General features: G+C 51.8%; 1 protein-coding gene across 10 annotated transcripts; it reads left to right on the top strand.

The window, feature by feature from the left end:
• Positions 1-3,433: 3,433 nt before the first annotated feature.
• On the top strand, positions 3,434-18,101 carry EPHB6 (EPH receptor B6). 10 transcript variants are annotated; one of them, XM_058681387.1, is made up of 18 exons: positions 3,434-3,884; positions 5,084-5,233; positions 10,875-11,087; positions 11,370-11,434; positions 11,685-12,450; positions 13,084-13,239; positions 13,595-13,945; positions 14,099-14,223; positions 14,492-14,561; positions 14,921-15,035; positions 15,282-15,334; positions 15,505-15,627; positions 15,749-15,996; positions 16,276-16,449; positions 16,906-17,055; positions 17,290-17,483; positions 17,618-17,773; positions 17,894-18,101. In XM_058681387.1, the coding sequence occupies exons 3-18, from the start codon at positions 10,988-10,990 to the stop codon at positions 18,000-18,002; spliced, it is 2,955 nt and encodes a 984-aa protein (XP_058537370.1). In that variant the 5' UTR covers positions 3,434-3,884; positions 5,084-5,233; positions 10,875-10,987; the 3' UTR covers positions 18,003-18,101. The 10 variants fall into 10 exon arrangements, with proteins under 10 accessions (XP_058537370.1, XP_058537368.1, XP_058537369.1 ...); XM_058681385.1 differs by having other exon boundaries at positions 14,399-14,561; positions 16,279-16,449; XM_058681386.1 differs by having other exon boundaries at positions 3,437-3,884; positions 14,399-14,561; positions 15,508-15,627.
• The last annotated feature ends 537 nt before the right edge of the window (positions 18,102-18,638 follow it).

Below are 18,638 nucleotides of genomic sequence, written 5' to 3'. Positions count from 1 at the left end.
CTTTTTTTTGCTTTCCCAGGCATATTAGCCAGGAGCTGGCTCAGAAATAGAGCAGTCAGTACTAGATCAGTGCCCAAATGGAATGCCAGCAACACAGGCAACGGCTTTATTTGCTATACCACAAAACCAGCTTTGGGGAAATCTCTTTGAACATTGAAAGCAGGTACTGAAGATGATGGTTTGAAAGGAAATTACTAGCAAGATGTTCTATAAAAAGACTCCATCTTTGCTGATTGCAGGAAAAGGCACAGATAATTGTGATCATTTTATCTCATTTGTGGCAGAGACGACTTAGTGCCTAACATTCTTTTTATTCTTTTTCCTTCTTTTCTTTTACTAACACAACTTTAGTTTGACTTGGTGCAACCCTATTTGTTGCAGATGGGGTTGGCCATGTGACATAGTCCTGGCCAGTAATCTTGAAGGAAAGGTTACTGGGTAGAGTTCTCCAATTTGAACAATACCTACAGTATTAGAACTATGCATAAGCTTAATATACCTTCTAGTTTTATTCCATTTTTCTTGCCTGACATTTACAGACATGATAACTGGAGTGCTAGCAGTTACACTGAGAATTGGAGAATGAGGTTCCATATTAATGATGGAGCCTTACTGACCCGGGGCCATCAAAGCATTTCCCTATTACCTAATGTTTTAAGTCTTTGCTACAGAACTTTTCCGTTGTGTGTAAATTAAATCAGCACTTAACCAATATTCCAGATGAGAGAAGAACTATTCTCTTTCTATATGGACTAATACCTTGGAAAAGCTTTGTTGTTGTTGTGTGATCAACATCAAAATGTAGGCCTCTGATGTGTAATCTTTGAAAACCACCATGTGGGATGTCTACCACCACTAACATACAGATACAGTGCAATCTAGATTTGTCTTTTAAACAAACTGGTACCATAAAAGAACCCCAGAAGACTCTCAAAGTTACTAAAGAGAAAAAAGGGGGAAAAAAGGCTGAGTTACAGAAATCTGATATTTGCATTAGCAAAAATATTGGGTAAGACCAAAGTCCAGTGTTCAGGAAATAGAATCCCACCTGAACAGCACAGGGCTCAAGGCAGTTCAGTGAAGAGCCTGGGCCCCTGAGAGGACTGGACACGGGAACACTCAAGCTCCATCTTGGGATAAGAAATATGGAATCTCAGAAAATTCCTTTATTATTCTTCACTAGTAATCTTATTACTGAAATCACTTGTGAAGTTCTTTGTTTATAACATCCACTGGCATTAGCTGCTCTAAGGGGAAAGAAGGAAGAAGATTATGCTTCCTTAAGGAATGATAGAGACAAAGAGCCCTTTGAAAGGAAAAAAAAACCCAGTAACAACAACAATAAAACAGGCAGAACAATTCATGAAACTGTCTCAGCCCACCTGGAATTTTCTACTCAGGAGCTCTTTTTGGCTCCAAATTTGCATTACAGGTGTGCCAGTGATGATGAATTCTAGGAGCTACAGGCTTGACTAGGACATGCCTTGCAGCACCCAACATGTTTAAATATTTTTTATGCACTCATTCTAAAACACTTCCACGCACCTAATGTATGCCAGGAACTGAGCAAATTATTGCAAAATTTATGTTCAACCTTATAAAGGAATTTATGACTTTGCTTTTAATAGCTGCAGATTGCAGCATAATTTAACGATGCAGTCTATTGCCATCCACCTACCATTGAAACTTGGTTTGAAAATACACAGAACACTATAATATCAGGCCAGTTGTTAACCACAGATTCAAACCTCTTTGCAACATAAGCACAATCTGACTTGCCCAGGCCATATCAGATGCTTTCTTTGAAAACTAAATGCTTCCCAAACTTTATTAACATGTGAAAAATAATGCATCGCATAAGCCTTGAACAGCAAATGCTTAATTACACACTACAGCCACCTAACAGGAGACATGTCATACCACAGACAGGAATATAGATGTTTTTTATCCTAACAATAGTACATGGTATGTTGCAAACTGCTACTGAGATTTCTGGACTTTTGTAAAGAAACCTCTATGTTTTGATCTTGTGAATACTTTTTAAAAATATATTTTAATTGTGTGTTCTATCACTATTTTAGGTTTTCATTGTATCCACAGATTTCTAGCAATCCAGCACTGTTAGTATTTTTAGGATCATGAGTTGTATAACACTAAATACTAGATTTTTTTTTTCTCACAAAAGTCTTTGAAGCCTTTGGAGATTACTGGTGGGAAACGACGGCAAGCCTTCTACCACTGAGTGTCAGGGCAAAGCGAAGAACAAGGCAGAGTTAGATTCACCGAGGCAAGTGCAGTTATTACTGATGTCTTAATACAAAATCATTCAGCAGCATTAGGTTGATGAACTGACTCAGGATATTAGGCATGCACAAACCTTGGACAAGTGGGAACTCACTCAGCTCTCTTTATCTCTCTTTCCATCGCTCCTAAAGTCAATTCATTAGACTCTCCCAGATGCCTGCTAACGCAGCTCATTGTTTTATTTCTTGTGCTAGTTGGCTCACAGAGCTCTTTCACGATTTTCTTTGGTTTTTGGCTGCTCCTAAAGGATCAGTCTGGGCCAGTCCATTTCCAGACAGGGCTTCCCTAACGGGGTCTTGGATAGGAAAATGAAGATGGAACCCAGCCAGCTGGGAGACTGGGAGAACGGGAGACAGGGAAAAATCCCACCAGGTGCCTGTGTTCCCCTAAAGAACCAGCAGGTGGTAGCAGCACTTCGTGGGAAAGCCCCAGCCCCTCTCGGCAGGACCGAAACAATAGACCCCCAACGCAGCACTGGTTAGGGGTGGGCGGGAACAGGTTCCTCGTTCCTCTACCTGAGAGCACCTTGCGCCGCCTCTCATCACAGCGGGGCTGGAGGCGCAGATGGAGGAGATGGCACCCCGAGGTGCAGCGACTTGCCCAGGCCGTGTCAGAGCCAGGCCCCTTCATCGGGACTGCCCCTCTTCAACCCCAGGCTCCCCCTGCCCCTTGGGTAAGATGGATGGAGGGAGGTTCGAGTTCGAAGCTCAACGTCGGCGGAAACCCAGCCCCACAAAGGGACAAGAGTTTAGGGCTAGAACAGCCCCGCCAGCGCCTCACTCTCTGCGATGTCTCGGTTTCCCTTCCTCTCCAAGCCCCCGCTTCTTTTCCTTCTTTCCCCAGCTCCCGCCCACCTCAGTCCACACCAGAGTGCACCCCCACCCTGGCGCGAGGGAGCGCTGGGGCTTCTGCGCGGCCCTGGACGTCAGCCGCTTGCTCCGGCGCTCCGCTTGACTGCTGCGGAGCCCGCGGCGCTTTAAATATCCCTGCAGCCTCCTGCTCGCCTCGCGCGGGCCGTCCTCCCGCCTCGCATCTCTCCCGCGGCCGCCACCCGGCCGAAGAGGCCACCCCGCCCCGGCGCACAGGCGGGGCCCCGGGCGCGCCCCTCGTCTCCACCGCGCTTCCTCCTGCGCGCCGGGGCCGAGGAGGGGGCGCCGCTCAATTGCTGCCTAAGCCAAGAGGGCGGGCTCGACTCCCCGAAAAGGGGGAGAAGGGAGGGCGGGCGAAGGGATAGAAGAGGGGCGGGCCAGGTTGGGAGCGGACGCAGAAGGGGCGGTCCGGGGCTGCGCTCGCTCCAGAGCAGCGGGCGGCTGGGACCCGCGACCGGCGATCGCGGCGTCTGCCCTGCGCGCTCCTCCGGCGCCCCGCCTCCAGAGCAGCCCCTGCCTCCAACCCCGGGTCCGCCCCTGCATCCCAGAGACTCGCAGCGACAAGCGGACCCTGGCCGCAGGAGAGTGGGCCCCCCCCCCACTACCCGGACCCGAGAGGACGCGGGCTGCCCCCTCCGAGCTCAGGGGAGCTGCGGCTCCACCGTGGGGCTTCCTGGGCTCAGATCTACGAATCTTGTGGCCGGCGGCAAGGTGAGTCGTGGGGTCGCCGGCTCCGTTGGGAAATGGGTGGACAGTGTGCTTGGAAACAGAAGATGATGGTTTTCCAAAACAGAGGGGCCCTCTGCAGAGTCTAGGGAGCCCCCTCGGGGAGTACTGAATATTTTTTCCCCAGGGGTAGTGAACTCTAACCTGACCTCACCACCACAGCCATCATTGACACCCCACTACCCTGGCTTAGGATCCGCCCCCTGCGTGTCCCCAGGAGGCCTGTTCTGGCTATAGCTTGGGGGTCCTGGTCTGTTGCAAAGGATTCTTCTCAGAGGCTGGGCTCCCCCAGCAATCTAAAGACAGCCCATCCCTCTGGTTCCAGTGGTATCTGTCCATTCCTCCCTTGGACCCGGGAAAGGCCAAGAGGCTGATCCCAGACCTGCCGCAGCTATCCACGGCACAGCCCCATCTCCTCAACCCCATCACCACGTTTAAGCCTAGGAGGTGAGGGCTTGTCTTGGTTCCTGCTTCCCAACCATAACACCCAAGTTGAAACCAAAGTCTCCTGCTTGTGCCTGCTGTTCCACCTCTGCATTTGAGTGGTTGGCCCTGCCTGGCCCCCACCCCAGCCCGCTGATCTTGGCTGTCTCACAAGCTCTCTCCTCCCATCCCCGGGGGAGCTGGCAGAGGCCCAGCATAGCCGATGTTGTAACGTCCCTGGCAGTGCCAATGGAGAGGAGCAGTTCAGCCTGTTCCCATTCAGTTAACCCTGGCCCTCCACCCACTAGAGGAGCTTGACTCAGGTTAGGATGGGTCTGAGCTGAGAGACCAGTGGGATGATGTGGAGCTGTTTGCAGTGCCCTAATGATGGGGCATTGGGGGTTGAAGTAGCTTGCTTCTGTCAGTGCAATGGACCTTCACTCTAGAAGGGAGTACAGTGTTCCTGGTAGACTTAGAAGGAGGACTGCTTTAGAGTCAGTTAGTCCTTTGGGGTTGCAGGATAGCTGGCCATGATTGTTGGGTTACCGGAATGAATGCCTGGGTGTGCTGGACACCTCTACCTATGGCCGTCTTCATTTTCAGGATGGCATCTCTTCCTTCTCACCGTCTCCTGATCTTGAGCACTAGGTCTTGTGTCCCACCCCACTGTACGGAAAAGTGGGCAGCAAAGTCCAGTGGGTCTGGGGAGCCTGGGGTTTCCCTTTCTCTGCTCCTCTGCTAGGCTTCTCTCCCAACCCCAGTATCTCTGCAGGAGTATCTTCAGGTGGTGGAGCAGGTTCTAGGGGAGGGGGACCAGGGGATGAAAAGGGGAGGGCTTCGTAGGAGCTCTGGCCGATCCACGTGCTGGGGCCCACCTCACCTCATACGCATTTCCCTGCATACTCTGCCAGGTAGATGCGTGTTGAGGCATCCACTGTCACAGTGTGCTCTGGCAGCCAGGGCCTTGCTTCCAGCATCCTTCACTTACTCCTCCTTCATGCACATTTTCTGACTGCCCTGACACCCTCCCTTTGTGCTTTTTCCAGAGCCACGCATGTCCCTGCCCTAAGCACAGAGTGGCTCATTCTACGTGCCTGTCTGGCTAGACCCAGACACTGCCTGCATCTTAAAAACCTCCCCCAGCTCCACAGCCTGGGAGTGGGAGGCACATTTGTCTGAGCGGGTGTGCTCTGGGGGACATTCTCGGAGGCTGGAGGCCTCCAGAGACACAGGTCTGGCCTTGACTAGGTAATCCACACATTGGCTTCTCCAGCCAGGGCAGAGGACAGCCAGCCACCTGCTCCGTGAATACTGCCACTAGGACTGATAGGGCTTCTGTTCAAGGTTGGAGGCCAGAGCACGAAGAGGGAGCCAGGGAGAGGTTCTGTGGGGCGGAGATGAAGGGTACAGGCTGCAGCCATAAACTGAGCAGGATTACATTGGAATTTCCTGGGCATTCGGCAGCTGCAAGACCGGACAGAGGGCAAGTGGTGCCTGGTGCCGATCCCGCCCACTCTGAGCCTGTGGCTGACAGGTGTGAGAAGCAGTCCAGCAGCCACCTCAGGCATGAAACCAGCGGCTCTTGGCCCTTGACCCACTCTTGTCCCCAGTGCACTGACCTTGTGGTTTGCTGTGCTCACTCGGCAGCGACACTCCTCACCAAGAGTTCCAAGGGTCCTGTCTGCTCTTTCCCATGTGCCTTAGGTGTCCCAGCCCTTTGTGGGGATTCTGGAAGGGCAGCATGAGGAGCGGCAGTTTGAACTTGTTGGTAAAAAAGCTTCAAAAACATCTAAGGATAAAAGTTACTCCACTTTGACTGTTGACACGTCACCCCCTTCACGCTCAGCGCCCCCTATCTCTCCATCCCTACTCTCTTATTGTAGATGAAAATGTCTACAGGGATCAGGAAGAACAAGAGATAAGATGTCAGCTCATGCTGTGTTCGTTGGATTTTAAAAATATTTTCCATTTGTTTACATTTTAATTATGAGATTTTGTTTTAATTATAAAATAAGGTATGCTTATTATAACAAGAAAAACAATTTAAATACGTGTGAGACATTTAACCACTGCCCACCCACGCGCCTCTATTTCTGCCTCTAACAGTAGCCAATTTTAATGGCCCCATATATCTTCTGCCATACCTTCCTCCAAGCTCATTTAGCTTTTATTATTTCAACTGTGACAATTCACTTTGTGAATTCAGATGCATAACTTCTATTGAGCGTGTGTCCTTCTTAGCACTTAATTTGAGCACAGCTTTTTCAAATTCTTGCAGATTTCCTAATTGGCTCTTGAATCTTTCACCTTTTATAGACAAGAGACCTCATAAGATACACTTTATATGAACTAAGAACGGTCAAATCTGCAATTTTTGCCAATTTCTGAATGCCAAGTATTAACCATGAGGCCTAAGGGAAGTTCTCTAAGTTTTGTAAATCAAAAAAGTGACTGAATTGTGTCCATTATATTATAAAGACATAAAGTGATATATTCAGAAAAGAAATTGAAAAAAAATAAATGAAGTCAGAGTGCAATTTTGTGCCATGAAATTCTGTCTAATCAATCTCAATTCTCAGCTCTCATTTTGTGGCCACATTTCTGCTGCTTCTGGAGTTTTGTGTGTTGAAGACTTCATATATACATCAGAAACGAGAATATTTTCCTGATTGTTGTTTGTCTCCTGTATTTTCTCGTGTTGGAGATTTCTAAATCCTGCTGGTCCCTTTGTATGAGCTAGAGAAAACAGAGTGCTCCCTTGGGGTCTGAGAAGAGGAGCAAAGGGCCTGGCCTTGCAGAGCTCTCTCTCCCTCTTTGGGCAGCAGCAATGTGTGTGGCTGCACCCAGAGGGCTCTCCTGGACCAAAGACCAAGTCACATTCTCATCCACCACCATCGAAGGCACCTTTGAAAATCAAGTTCTGAGTCCTGCTTGCTTAGTATTCCAGGCATGCCACACAGCTGTGATCTTGTCACTTACACTTCTGCCTTTGAAACTTGCTTCAAACGCATCCACAGTGGTAGAAATTAACTGACAGCAATTTATTCCATATCTTTGTGAAATTCTCCCCCCACCTTTTTTGATTCTTGCAATAGAGATGCACTCAGATTTTTTTATTATACATAAAAACAACCTGAATTTATCTGGTTTGTTTGATAATCAAGAACTGACCTATCTTCTTCCTCTGACCCAGCATCATTTTTCTTTTTTCTTTTTTTTTTTATCTGAAGAAATCTGTTCGTCACCTTCAATCTTCTGGATCTGAATCTGAAGGAAGTTCCCATCCAACATCAAAAGTACACTTCTGGGTACTTTCAGATCCTCAACCATTTCTTTTTTAATCATTATCTTTGTTCTCTGTAAGATTTCAAAAAAAAATTACTCAAGTGGCAATCCACACACAGTGTCCCCATTTTATCCTTTCTGATTTTCCTTGATGACAGAAGCTGAGTGGCTTTAGCATATTTCATAATTGCTTTTGCTCTTTTCTAGAAGTTCTAGACACAGCCCAACTCCATGTTGTCCTTAAGACACATGCTAAGACTACGCAAGCACATTGTATTGCAACCCAAGTGAATGTGTCACTAGTATTATGGGCTTTCAAAGTAAATAGCTTGCCATTTTTCATCTTGTAGAATGTTCCGTATGACACAGCTGATAATATCAGTAGTGCATCTAATCAATCTTATTTTTCTGTCTTTCAAAGTCAATTCATCAAGATGCTTCAAAATATGTATTATTCCTTCACCGTGGTTATTTGTGTAGTTGCAAGTTTAGACAAAGTTCTCACTGTTTCTTCTTTGTGTAGATTACAGAATCCATTCTTGTTCTGATTGAAAGAGCCTCTTTAAATGATATCTTCTGGGCATATAGTAAAATAGCCTTCATTGTTCAAAAACTTGCCTCTGGCATTTTCCATTCTTGAAAACCCCTGTTCCTAAAGACAGTGGCTCTGGACAGAGTCTGGTTGGCTTTGCTATACAAGCCTGCCTCCACATTAAGCTGGCTAGGGGATGGGCCTTCAACATGAACTGCTTTGAGAGATTTACTTCACAGCCCTTCGTGATGGTTCCTGTGTTAGAGAGGTTAAGAGCTGCATACCATATTTACTTCATGATTTCCCTGCTCTTGTCTGAAGCACTGATTTACCTTGTAAATGATACTGACAGCAAAGAACTTCTGCTTCTTAAAGACAGTGGTTTCTGGGTTGTAGAAGAATGAAAGGTGTGCTGCAGTGGCCGGTTAGCAAGTGCCCACTCCTTGTCAGCCCGTACGGTTGCAGAAATGAATTTTCTCCCTAACTTCACAACCTCTCAGAGATGGCATGGTAGACCATCTTAACAACACAGCCAGCACTGCCGAAAAACATGAAAGCCAAGGGAATAAAGTCAGGATTTGATGTTCACAGTTAAATACAGTTATGTAGTTGGATTTTGTTTTCATTGTGACGTGTGGTGTTCAGTACCATTGTGCATCACAATAGCGTGTATACCCAGGAGATAGAAAATCTCAGCTACCATTACAATTGACTTTCTGCGGGCGAGAGGGTGGGGCAGGGGCTCAGTACTGTTTTCTGAGCCATCCGTGCAACAACGCCTCTAGCATTTCTTGGCAGAAACACATGGAGTCCATTGCTCTTGTGCCCACAGCTCACACCCTTTTACACTCAGTCACGAGGAGAGCTAAACAGCCACCATCCCTAGGTCAGCCAGCAGTGCATGTGCTGAACCTGCCCGTCTTCAGAAGGACTCCTTTTGTTCGCTCCTGAGCAAGCGCTGTGCCCCTGAGAGGCTCAGGCAGGTTTTCCATAGCAGTTAGGTAGCTTGTTACATAATTCTGAGAAATCATTTTGAGGGCAAGAACACTATTTTGGTTCATTTTATTAAATAGTTATCATCTATACTTTTGAAGGACATTCTAATGAATGATTTCATTGAACAAAATTGCACACACGAGACTTAAAAAAGAATAGCCAATGTAAGGACAATGCCATGAATGTAAGTCTCCCTTGCACCAGCCCCCGGCCGTCTTCTTTTGATTTCTTCCCAGGGCTCTGTGTGTTTGCTCATGAAAAACTGTGCTTTTCCTCCTCAAGCACAGCTGGAGTGTGCATTACATTGTTCTGTGCTGTACCACTGTCATTTGGAAGTGATTTTCCTCTTGGTGCAGCAACAGTAGCCCCTCTTCATTTTTAACGATGGGGTGTTATATTTTGGCCATCTTCCTATGGTAAATAATTAGTTCAGTCTTCTTCCTGATGCACATGTCCTTCTAGAAATATCTGTGCAAACCAGTACAAGTATGAAGTACCTGGAACACTCTTAGAAGTGAAGCTGCCAGCTGTCCTCTGCACGCAGTGTACAATTTGAACTTGTAAGCACAAATTGCACGTGAGAGAATCTATCTGCCATACCTTGTCCAGCACAGTACGTTATCCATCTAGTGGGTACAGTGTTATCTTAGTTCTTCTTGGTGGCTACAACAAAGTACCGTAGCCTGACTGACCTCTACACCGTAGCCTGACTGACCTCCACACCGTAGCAGCTTATTTCTCACAGTTTCGGTGGCTGCCAATTGGAGGCCAGGGGCCAGAAGGGTCAGGTTCTGGCAACAGCCCCCTCCTTACTATGTCCTAATATAGCAGGAAGAGGTTGAGAAAGTCTCTTTGGTGAGGCACTAATCACCTTCCACAGGCCCCGTGCCCTAAAAGTGCTACTACTGTGGGTTAACATTCCAACATGCAAGGGGAGGGAGGAAGAGTTGGACACGAACATTCAGTCTATAACACACGGCCGATCCTTTCACTATGAGAAACCAGGAAGCAGCTTTCATAGGTTTAAGTCATCCTTTTCTTTCCCCCCTGTAAGCTGTAGACAGAAGCATGCCCCTCGGGGCACAGAAACCTTTCTCTCAAAACATATGCCAGACCTGCATGGTCCCAGCCGCCTCCCCACCCTGCCTCATTTGTCTGACAATCATTACGCTGTGTTCTTTTACTCATGTCCTCCCTGCCTCCCTCCCTTCATGCCCCATGGCCATCTTTCTGTGTTCCTCCTGCTTCGCTGCCTCAGAAATGTCCGGAGTTTCCCGTCTGACAGGGCAGGCAGTGTTCCAAGGGAGCAGGGAGACTGTGTGATTATAAGCTTCTCACCCACCTGCCTTTAATGAGAAGACTCTTCTAACTTCCAAAAAAACAGGTGGCTGTCGGAGAAAGGGTGGAAATACAAGCAAAACGCTGGAGTAACTCTTTCCAGAAGAAAGGGGTGAGGTTTGACCCAGAACTATCTATTGCTCCACCTGCAAGAGGGCAGGTGAAAAATGAATGCACAGTGGCAGGGTCACCTGCAGGCATGCGTAGCTTCGCAGGTGACTCTCCAGGATGCGAGACTTTGCAATCCCAAGTGAGACATTCTGTTTCCAGTGACTCCTGTGTGATGATCAGAGCCAGGGCAATTAAAGAGCTACAGGAGACACAACCTCAGGTTTGGGGGTCTAGGTTCTCCAGAAAGATGCCCCCTCTTCACCTCGCCTACCTCTTCTGTGTCTTCCTAGCAAACAGGCTTGGCTGCAGAGCTCGACCCCTCCCCCAATCTTGCAAAAGCCACGGCCCGGCCCTAGGAGCAGGTTGGTGGCCGGGGCAATGGTGGGAGCCCTGAAGATGCCCTATGGCTACTGAGGGGACTGCCTGCTCAAGAAGTGGAGTGGCGGGCATGGTAGGCAGCCTGTGGATCCTGGTCCTGGGACCCTCCGTTCTGGCTCTGGAAGGTAAGAGGCAGCAAGGGAAACTAGGGGAATCCCCACCTGCCAGTGGAGACCCAGGAAAGGGTGAGAAAAAGGGAAGATGCCTAAGGAGGGAAAGGTGCAGGGAGGGTCCCCAGCTCCCATATCAGGCTTTTCAAAGACAGGACTCCCACAGACGACTGTGCTCCTTCTGGCAAACTAGATGCACCAAGAAAGGAGGTTAATTTCTTTCCGAAGGGAGTGGATTGGGGTCAGCAGCGCTGGCTGGAGGCTTGGTCACTGTGTGTCCCTCTTATCTCTGGGCAGAAGTGTTGCTGGACACCACAGGAGAGACATCTGAGATTGGTTGGCTCACCTATCCACCAGGTGGGGTGAGTGTCCTGCTTCCTTTCCCAGCCTGTTATCCCTACCTCTTGTCCTGGAAATCAGGAAGAAACCCCTGGGGAAAGACTGGTGGGATAAGACGCTTCCCTCCAGCAGAGTGGGCTTACAGAATCATCTCTGCCTGCTTTGTTTACTCTTACTTTTGAGTCTCCCCGGAAGAGGTGTGTCCCTCCTCTGCAGCTTCCCCCTCCCCCACCAAGGCCTGGGCAGCTGACACTTTTCCTGGCCCCCCTGCAGTGGGATGAGGTGAGTGTCCTGGATGACCAGCGCCGGCTGACTCGCACCTTTGAGGCGTGCCACGTGGCAGGGGCCCCACCGGGCACCGGGCAGGACAACTGGCTGCAGACACATTTTGTGGACCGCCGAGGAGCTCAGAGGGCACATATCCGCCTGCACTTCTCTGTACGGGCGTGCTCCAGCCTGGGTGTGAGCGGAGGCACCTGCCGGGAAACCTTCACCCTGTACTACCGCCAGGCAGAAGAGCCAGACAGCTCCGACGGCACTCCAGCCTGGCACCTCAAGCGGTGGACCAAGGTGGACACGATCGCAGCCGATGAGAGCTTCCCTGCCTCCTCCTCCTCCACTTCCGCGTGGGCGGTGGGACCCCACAGGGCAGGGCAGCGGGCAGGGCTGCAGCTGAATGTCAAAGAGCGCAGCTTCGGCCCTCTCACCCAGCGTGGCTTCTATGTGGCCTTCCAGGACACGGGTGCCTGCCTGGCCCTTGTAGCAGTCAAGCTCTTCTCCTATACTTGCCCCACTGTGCTTCGGGCTTTTGCCTCCTTTCCTGAAACCCAGGCCAGTGGGGCTGGTGGTGCTTCCTTGGTGGCAGCTGCAGGCACCTGTGTGGCTCATGCAGAGCCAGAGGAGGATGGTGTGGGGGGCCAAGCGGGGGGCAGTCCCCCAAGACTGCATTGCAATGGAGAAGGCAAATGGATGGTGGCCGTCGGAGGCTGCCGCTGCCAACCTGGACATCAGCCTGCACATGGAGACAAGGCCTGCCAAGGTGAGAGCCCAAGGCCTTCCATCTGCCTCCTACTTCCAGCATCCTCTCCTGAGTACCCAAGATTGGTTTTTTCTTCCCCAAAAGTCAGGAAGAAGTTTTCCCTGATTGATTCCCTGCAGTAGGTAAATTTGCTCTCACTCATTCACCTGAAGTTTCTAGAGCCCTTCCATAGCAATTGCTAAGAATTCTAGGGTTGCAGACCTAGGAAGCAAAGGAAACCAAATGCCGTTACGCTTTTTGGTTACCCTTGGATGGGCTGCCTTGTCCCCATTTCCCACCAAGTTGGGGAGGGTTCTTCACAGGACCAGGTAGCTAGGATGCTGGTAGGAGGTGGCTGTGGGTTCAGGCTAAGGAGAATGGAGCTGCAGTAGGCAGCTCTTGCAGAAGGAGGTTATGCAACCAAGCCGGGAACACCTACATCTGGGGCTTGGCCTGCCTACAGCCCCCAGCACCACTCACTTCTGTCAATGAAATGTAATTCTGTACCAGTGAGTGGCAGAATTAATCTGCTCTGGGAAAGAGCAAGTGAGGGTAAGGTTAGATGTCAGGTAGAACGAAGAAGAGGCTCTGGGGAGCTCCGGGTGGATGGCTGGCATGAATGTGACACCATCTCTCTCTTCTCTGCCTCTCTAGCCTGCCCTGGGGGGTTCTATAAGGCCTCTGCTGGGAATACTCCCTGTTCCCCCTGCCCTGCCCGCAGCCATGCCCCCGTCCCTGCAGCCTCCATTTGCCCCTGCTTGGAGGGCTTCTACCGGGCCAGTTCTGATCCCCCAGAGGCTCCCTGTACTGGTGAGTTTCCCTCCAACCCCCATCTGGCCCACCCGCCCCAGCATGGGAAAGAGCCTGGGAGAGGGGCTGGAAGAGGGTTGTCTACAACCTTGGGATCTTTGAATTTCTACTGACTCTTTTCTCTCCCACTTCCTTGGTTTCTTCCCCTCCCTGCTCTGTATCTCCTGCCTTCCTCCTCCCACTTGCCTCTGCTGTCTGCTGCCCTACTCCCTCACCCTGCTCACCCCAAACACACACATACACCCTGCTTTCTGCCACTGCCTCCCGTTCACCTCCTTCTTTCCTTAATAACCTCTACCCCACAATTCTTACCCTGGTGGCCTTTTTCCTTCCCCATCCTGCACCTTGCTACCAGGCCCTCCATCGGCTCCCAGGGAGCTTTGGTTTGAAGTGCAGGGCTCGGCAACCATGCTGCACTGGCGCCTGCCCCAGGAGCTGGGGGGCCGAGGTGACCTGCTCTTCAATGTTGTGTGCAAGGAGTGTGGAGGCCACCAGGAGCCTGGCAGCACGGTCACTTGTCGCCGCTGTAGGGACGAGGTGCACTTTGACCCCCGCCAAAGGGGCCTGACTGAGAGCCGAGTGTTAGTGGGGGGGCTCCGCGCACACGTGCCCTACATCCTGGAAGTGCAGGCTGTCAATGGTGTGTCAGAGCTCAGCCCCAACCCTCCACAGGCAGCAGCCATCAACGTCAGCACCAGCCACGAAGGTGAGCCCTTTGTCTCCTCCACCTTGTACATCTTAGAACCCCTTTCCCTAATCCTGCTCTCTGGTCCGCCTGTTGCAGGACAGATAATCTGAGTTCCTCTCATCACCCAGAGCTGCTCCTGTCCCCCTATTTACCCCCTGCCCCATGCCCTAGTCCCTTCTGCAGTGCCAGTGGTACACCAGGTGAGTCGGGCAGCCAACAGCATCACCGTGTCCTGGCCGCAGCCTGACCAGACCAATGGAAATATCCTCGATTATCAGCTCCGCTACTACGACCAGGTGGGTGGAAGACATGGGGAGCCATATCATGGGCTGGGCATGGACAGGTTCCCAGAGGGTTGCAGCATGGGGGGGCACTATGTTGAGTGGGAAGAGTGGTAGGGGGCTTGAGGATGAGAGCAGGCATGAGGGGGCCACATTGGCTGGGCAGGGAGTGAGCAGCCGTTACCCCCAGGCCGAGGATGAGTCCCACTCCTTCACCCTGACCAGCGAGACCAACACTGCCACTGTGACACGACTGAGCCCCGGGCACATCTACGGCTTCCAGGTGCGGGCACGGACTGCTGCTGGCCACGGCCCCTATGGGGGCAAAGTCTACTTCCAGACACTGCCTCAAGGTGAGGAGAGGCCTGGCTGAGGGCCAAGGTGGGGGGTAAGGAGAAGTCCAGCAATTGTCCAGGCCTGGAACCCTGACCCCAGTGTGCTCCAGACCACAATCCTGGGAGGGGATTGCTGGGTTGGTGCAGTGGAGCTCAGGGACCAGGGATGGGGAGGGCGGTACAGTGATGTGGAGTTGCAGACATGTGTGATGGGCTATGGGGTACTTGCATGTATGTCCCTGTGCTTGTTTGTATGTATGTATGTGAGAGGGAGGTGGGATGTATACATGTGGTATACATGAGCCAGCAGGTGGGTACAGTACTTGCCTGAGGGAGTGGGCCTTGGCAGCCTGTGACCCTGGCAGCTGGTCCCTCAGGTGAGCTGTCCTCCCAGCTTCCAGAGAGACTCTCCTTGGTGATTGGCTCCATCCTGGGGGCCTTGGCCTTTCTCCTGCTGGCGGCCATCACTGTGCTAGCTGTTGTCTTCCAACGGTGAGACCCCCTGACCCCCTAGCCAATTCTGCCCATCCAAATCTTGGCAGCCGGCAGACACCAACTGTTTGTTGATGCCAACGTCCCTCACATCAGCAGAGCTGTGGAGGAGCCCAGCTGGTGCCCCTCCCTCCCTGCCTCCACATGAATCCCTGGCTAGAGGGCAGCCTGTGAGGGCAGGGTGGGTAAGTCAGTGAGATGGCAGAGATGGGAGCATTTTCCCAGGTCTATGCTTTTTCCCTTCAGGAAACGGCGAGGCACCGGCTACACGGAGCAACTACAGCAGTACAGCAGCCCAGGTGGGAGTGGGCAGAGGGAAGCAGTCTGGAATTGGGGGAGTACAAGGAAAGAGTTTGAAGCCCTAGTAGGGTGCCCATCTGCTGGGAGAGCCTGGCTCCCAGCAAGGTGGACATTGCCCCATTAGAGCCATCTTCTGCACTATCCCCTCATAAGACACCCCGTTCCCCAGCAGGGCTTGGGGTGAAGTGCTACATTGACCCCTCCACCTATGAGGACCCTTGCCAGGCCATACGAGAACTTGCCCGGGAGGTAGACCCAGCATACATCAAGATCGAAGAGGTCATTGGAGCAGGTACCAAAAGGGAATGCTGGGGCTTCCTGATGAACCTGCCCTGGCCAGGACCCTTTGTCAGCACAGCAGGGTGGGGACCCTGAGCCAGGGGCCCGCCCCTGAGTCACATCTGTTCTCTCAGGATCTTTTGGAGAGGTACGCCGGGGCCGACTGCAGCCCCGGGGCCGGCGAGAGCAGCCTGTGGCCATCCAGGCCCTGTGGGCTGGGGGTGCTGAGAGCCTGCAGATGACCTTCCTAGGCCGGGCGGCTGTGCTGGGCCAGTTCCAGCACCCCAACATCCTGCGGCTAGAGGGCGTGGTTACCAAGAGCCGACCCATAATGGTGTTGACAGAGCTTATGGAACTTGGCCCCCTGGACAGCTTCCTCAGGGTCAGTCCAATATGGGTGTCCCCTTCCTCAATATGGGTGTCCCATGTGGGGTCGGGGAAAAATCTTTTTGAGTTCCCACCACTTCCAGGAGACTTTGTCCTGATCCTATGTTCTTTGCTGCCCCTCCTACTATGGTCTTCATCATTCCTTCCTAGGCCATTTTCTGATTCCCAAGTCTGGTTCCTATCCCCGCTCCCAAGCCCTCCTCATGTCCATGCCTGCTATGCAGTGTGTCCATGTTTTCCAACCCATGGCTGAATTCTGCCCCCTGCCCCTCAGCAGCGAGAGGGCCAGTTCAGCAGCCTGCAGCTGGTGGCCATGCAGCGGGGAGTGGCGGCTGCCATGCAATATCTGTCCAGTTTTGCCTTCGTACACCGTGCACTCTCGGCCCGCAGCGTGCTGGTGAACAGCCACTTGGTGTGCAAGGTGGCCCGCCTTGGCCGCAGTCCTCAGGTGAGAGTACAGCCCTGGAGGATGCACTGGAGTCTGGGAGGGGCCTCACCTGAGCTGCCAATGTGAGAGGGGGTGGAAGCTCATCTGTGGGAGAGGAGATTGAAGCTGGGGGGCAGAGGGCGAGGGTAGATGGAGAGACTTCTAGACCAAGGCAACGAAAGGGGGAGAGGGAGAGCACCAGACCTGCACAAACCTAGAACCGCCTGCTGCCTTTCCCAAACATGAAGGTTCCACAAGCCCCAAAGTCAGCATTTCATAGCTGGTTACAAATCCTGATGCTCACACTCAAGCCCCATGGCCTTGGACAAGCTTAATATTGTCTGTGCCTCAGCTTCTATCTGAGGAGAATGAACACAATACAATCTGTGCTACTGGGTTGTTGGGAGGATCAAGTGAGGCATTTGACACACATGCTAGCATGTAGCAATCCATGCTTGCTTTCACCTCAACCCCCAGGGCTCAAGTTGTTTGCTGCGCTGGGCAGCCCCTGAAGTAATAGCGCATGGAAAGCACACAACATCCAGCGATGTCTGGAGCTTTGGGATCTTGATGTGGGAAGTTATGAGCTATGGAGAACGGCCCTACTGGGACATGAACGACCAAGAGGTGAGCCTGCTACTTGGATGCAGCCAGTTTTCTGCCCCCACCCCTTTCAGACTGGCTCATTGGAACACCTCCATTCTTAATCCCTTTACCTTCAAGGCCCCGTGACTCTCAGAGCCCATAATGTTGAGTTCCTACTGCTCCCCAACATAACATACTGCCTGATTCCTCAAAAATACCCTCTTACCTAAAAACATGCAATATCTTCCAGTCATCATGTTATTCTCTGTCATCCAGGTATTAAGTGCGATAGAGCAGGAGTTCCGGCTGCCCCCACCTCCAGGATGCCCTCCTGGACTTCACCTGCTTATGCTAGACACTTGGCAAAAGGACCGTGCTCGGAGGCCTCATTTTGACCAGCTGGTATCTGCGTTTGACAAGATGATCCGCAAGCCAGACACCCTGCTGACTGACGGGGGCCCTACAGACAGGTCTGGAGCTTAGGGATGGACCCCGGGAAACTTGGGGAGGGTTGATGCAAACCAAAAAGAAAAAGTGAGCAGAGAGGACTAAGAGGAAGAGGAGACTTGTAAAGTGTGCTCCCCTTCTTCCCAACCCTCTTTAGGCCTTCCCAGGCCCTCCTGAATCCTGTGGCCCTGGACTTTCCTTGTCTGGACACCCCCCAGGCCTGGCTGTCGGCCATTGGACTAGAGTGCTACCAGGACAATTTCTCCAAGTTTGGCCTCTGCACCTTCGGTGATGTGGCTCAGCTCAGCCTGGAGTAAGCAGGGAAAGGCAGGGTGGGGGCAGAGGCTCCGGGACCCCTTGAGGGATTGTGTCTGGGACCTTGAAGAAATTGGCCCAGATGTGACACCCTCGTTCCCCTCCTCCTCCTCACCAGAGACCTGCCTGCCCTGGGTGTCACCCTGGCTGGTCACCAGAAGAAACTGCTGCACAACATCCAGCTCTTGCAGCAGCACCTGAGGCAGCCAGGCTCAGTGGAGGTCTGAGGCCTGGGCAGGACACTGTGAGCTGACAATGCCCATGACCCAGCTCACCCTGGATGCGGGTCCAAGGAGGGATATGGAAGACACGAGCCGGGCTCCATCATGGCCGCCAGTGGATATGCCACCCTGACCCTTAGCCCCTCCACCAGCATCTCCACATTAAAGGAGCAAAAGGGAATTTGCAAGTTCAGCTGTGTAAAGATCACTGTCTGCAGGAAAGGGCTCGGGAGTCCATGGAGGAGGAACATAGGAGCAGGGTGGGCAGGTGACCTGGCAGAGATACAGAGGGCAGCTGGGCCGGGAGCAGGAAGCAACTTTATTGGAAGGTGGAAGGTGGCAGGACTCCACAGAGCTTCTGCCAGTCAGGGGTAGCATGTGTCTCACCCTCATCCACTTTCCCACAAGTCTGAGAAGGACTCCCTACCTTCCCACTTAGGCCATAGGGGTGGGGGACAGGTGCCTGAAAAGGCAAGTGTGTCCTTAAAGTGCTCTGATGTGCAGTGGGACTTCCATTGGCGAAGGGTGGGATCCCTGGGTGCAGTGTGTGTCACAGCCTTCACGGAGCAGTCACTCCCATCGTGCGTTGCTTAGAGGTCTTACTCCTCCCCTGGGAGATCAGGCCTCCAGCTGGTTGTAGTT

This window comes from Ochotona princeps, chromosome 25 (assembly GCF_030435755.1).
Source record: "Ochotona princeps isolate mOchPri1 chromosome 25, mOchPri1.hap1, whole genome shotgun sequence".
NCBI lineage: Eukaryota > Metazoa > Chordata > Mammalia > Lagomorpha > Ochotonidae > Ochotona > Ochotona princeps.
This window is presented reverse-complemented; position numbering and strand designations above follow the sequence as displayed.

What these genes read in the sequence shown, in the direction of transcription:
- EPHB6 (XM_058681381.1), top strand. Translation starts at nt 10,988, where the DNA reads ATGGCTACTGAGGGGACTGCCTGCTCAAGAAGTGGAGTGGCGGGCATG. An exon ending in CGAAGAGGTCATTGGAGCAG is followed by an intron (nt 15,628 to 15,748) that starts GTACCAAAAGGG and finishes CTGTTCTCTCAG; the next exon opens with GATCTTTTGGAGAGGTACGC. An exon ending in GACGGGGGCCCTACAGACAG is followed by an intron (nt 17,484 to 17,617) that starts GTCTGGAGCTTA and finishes AACCCTCTTTAG; the next exon opens with GCCTTCCCAGGCCCTCCTGA.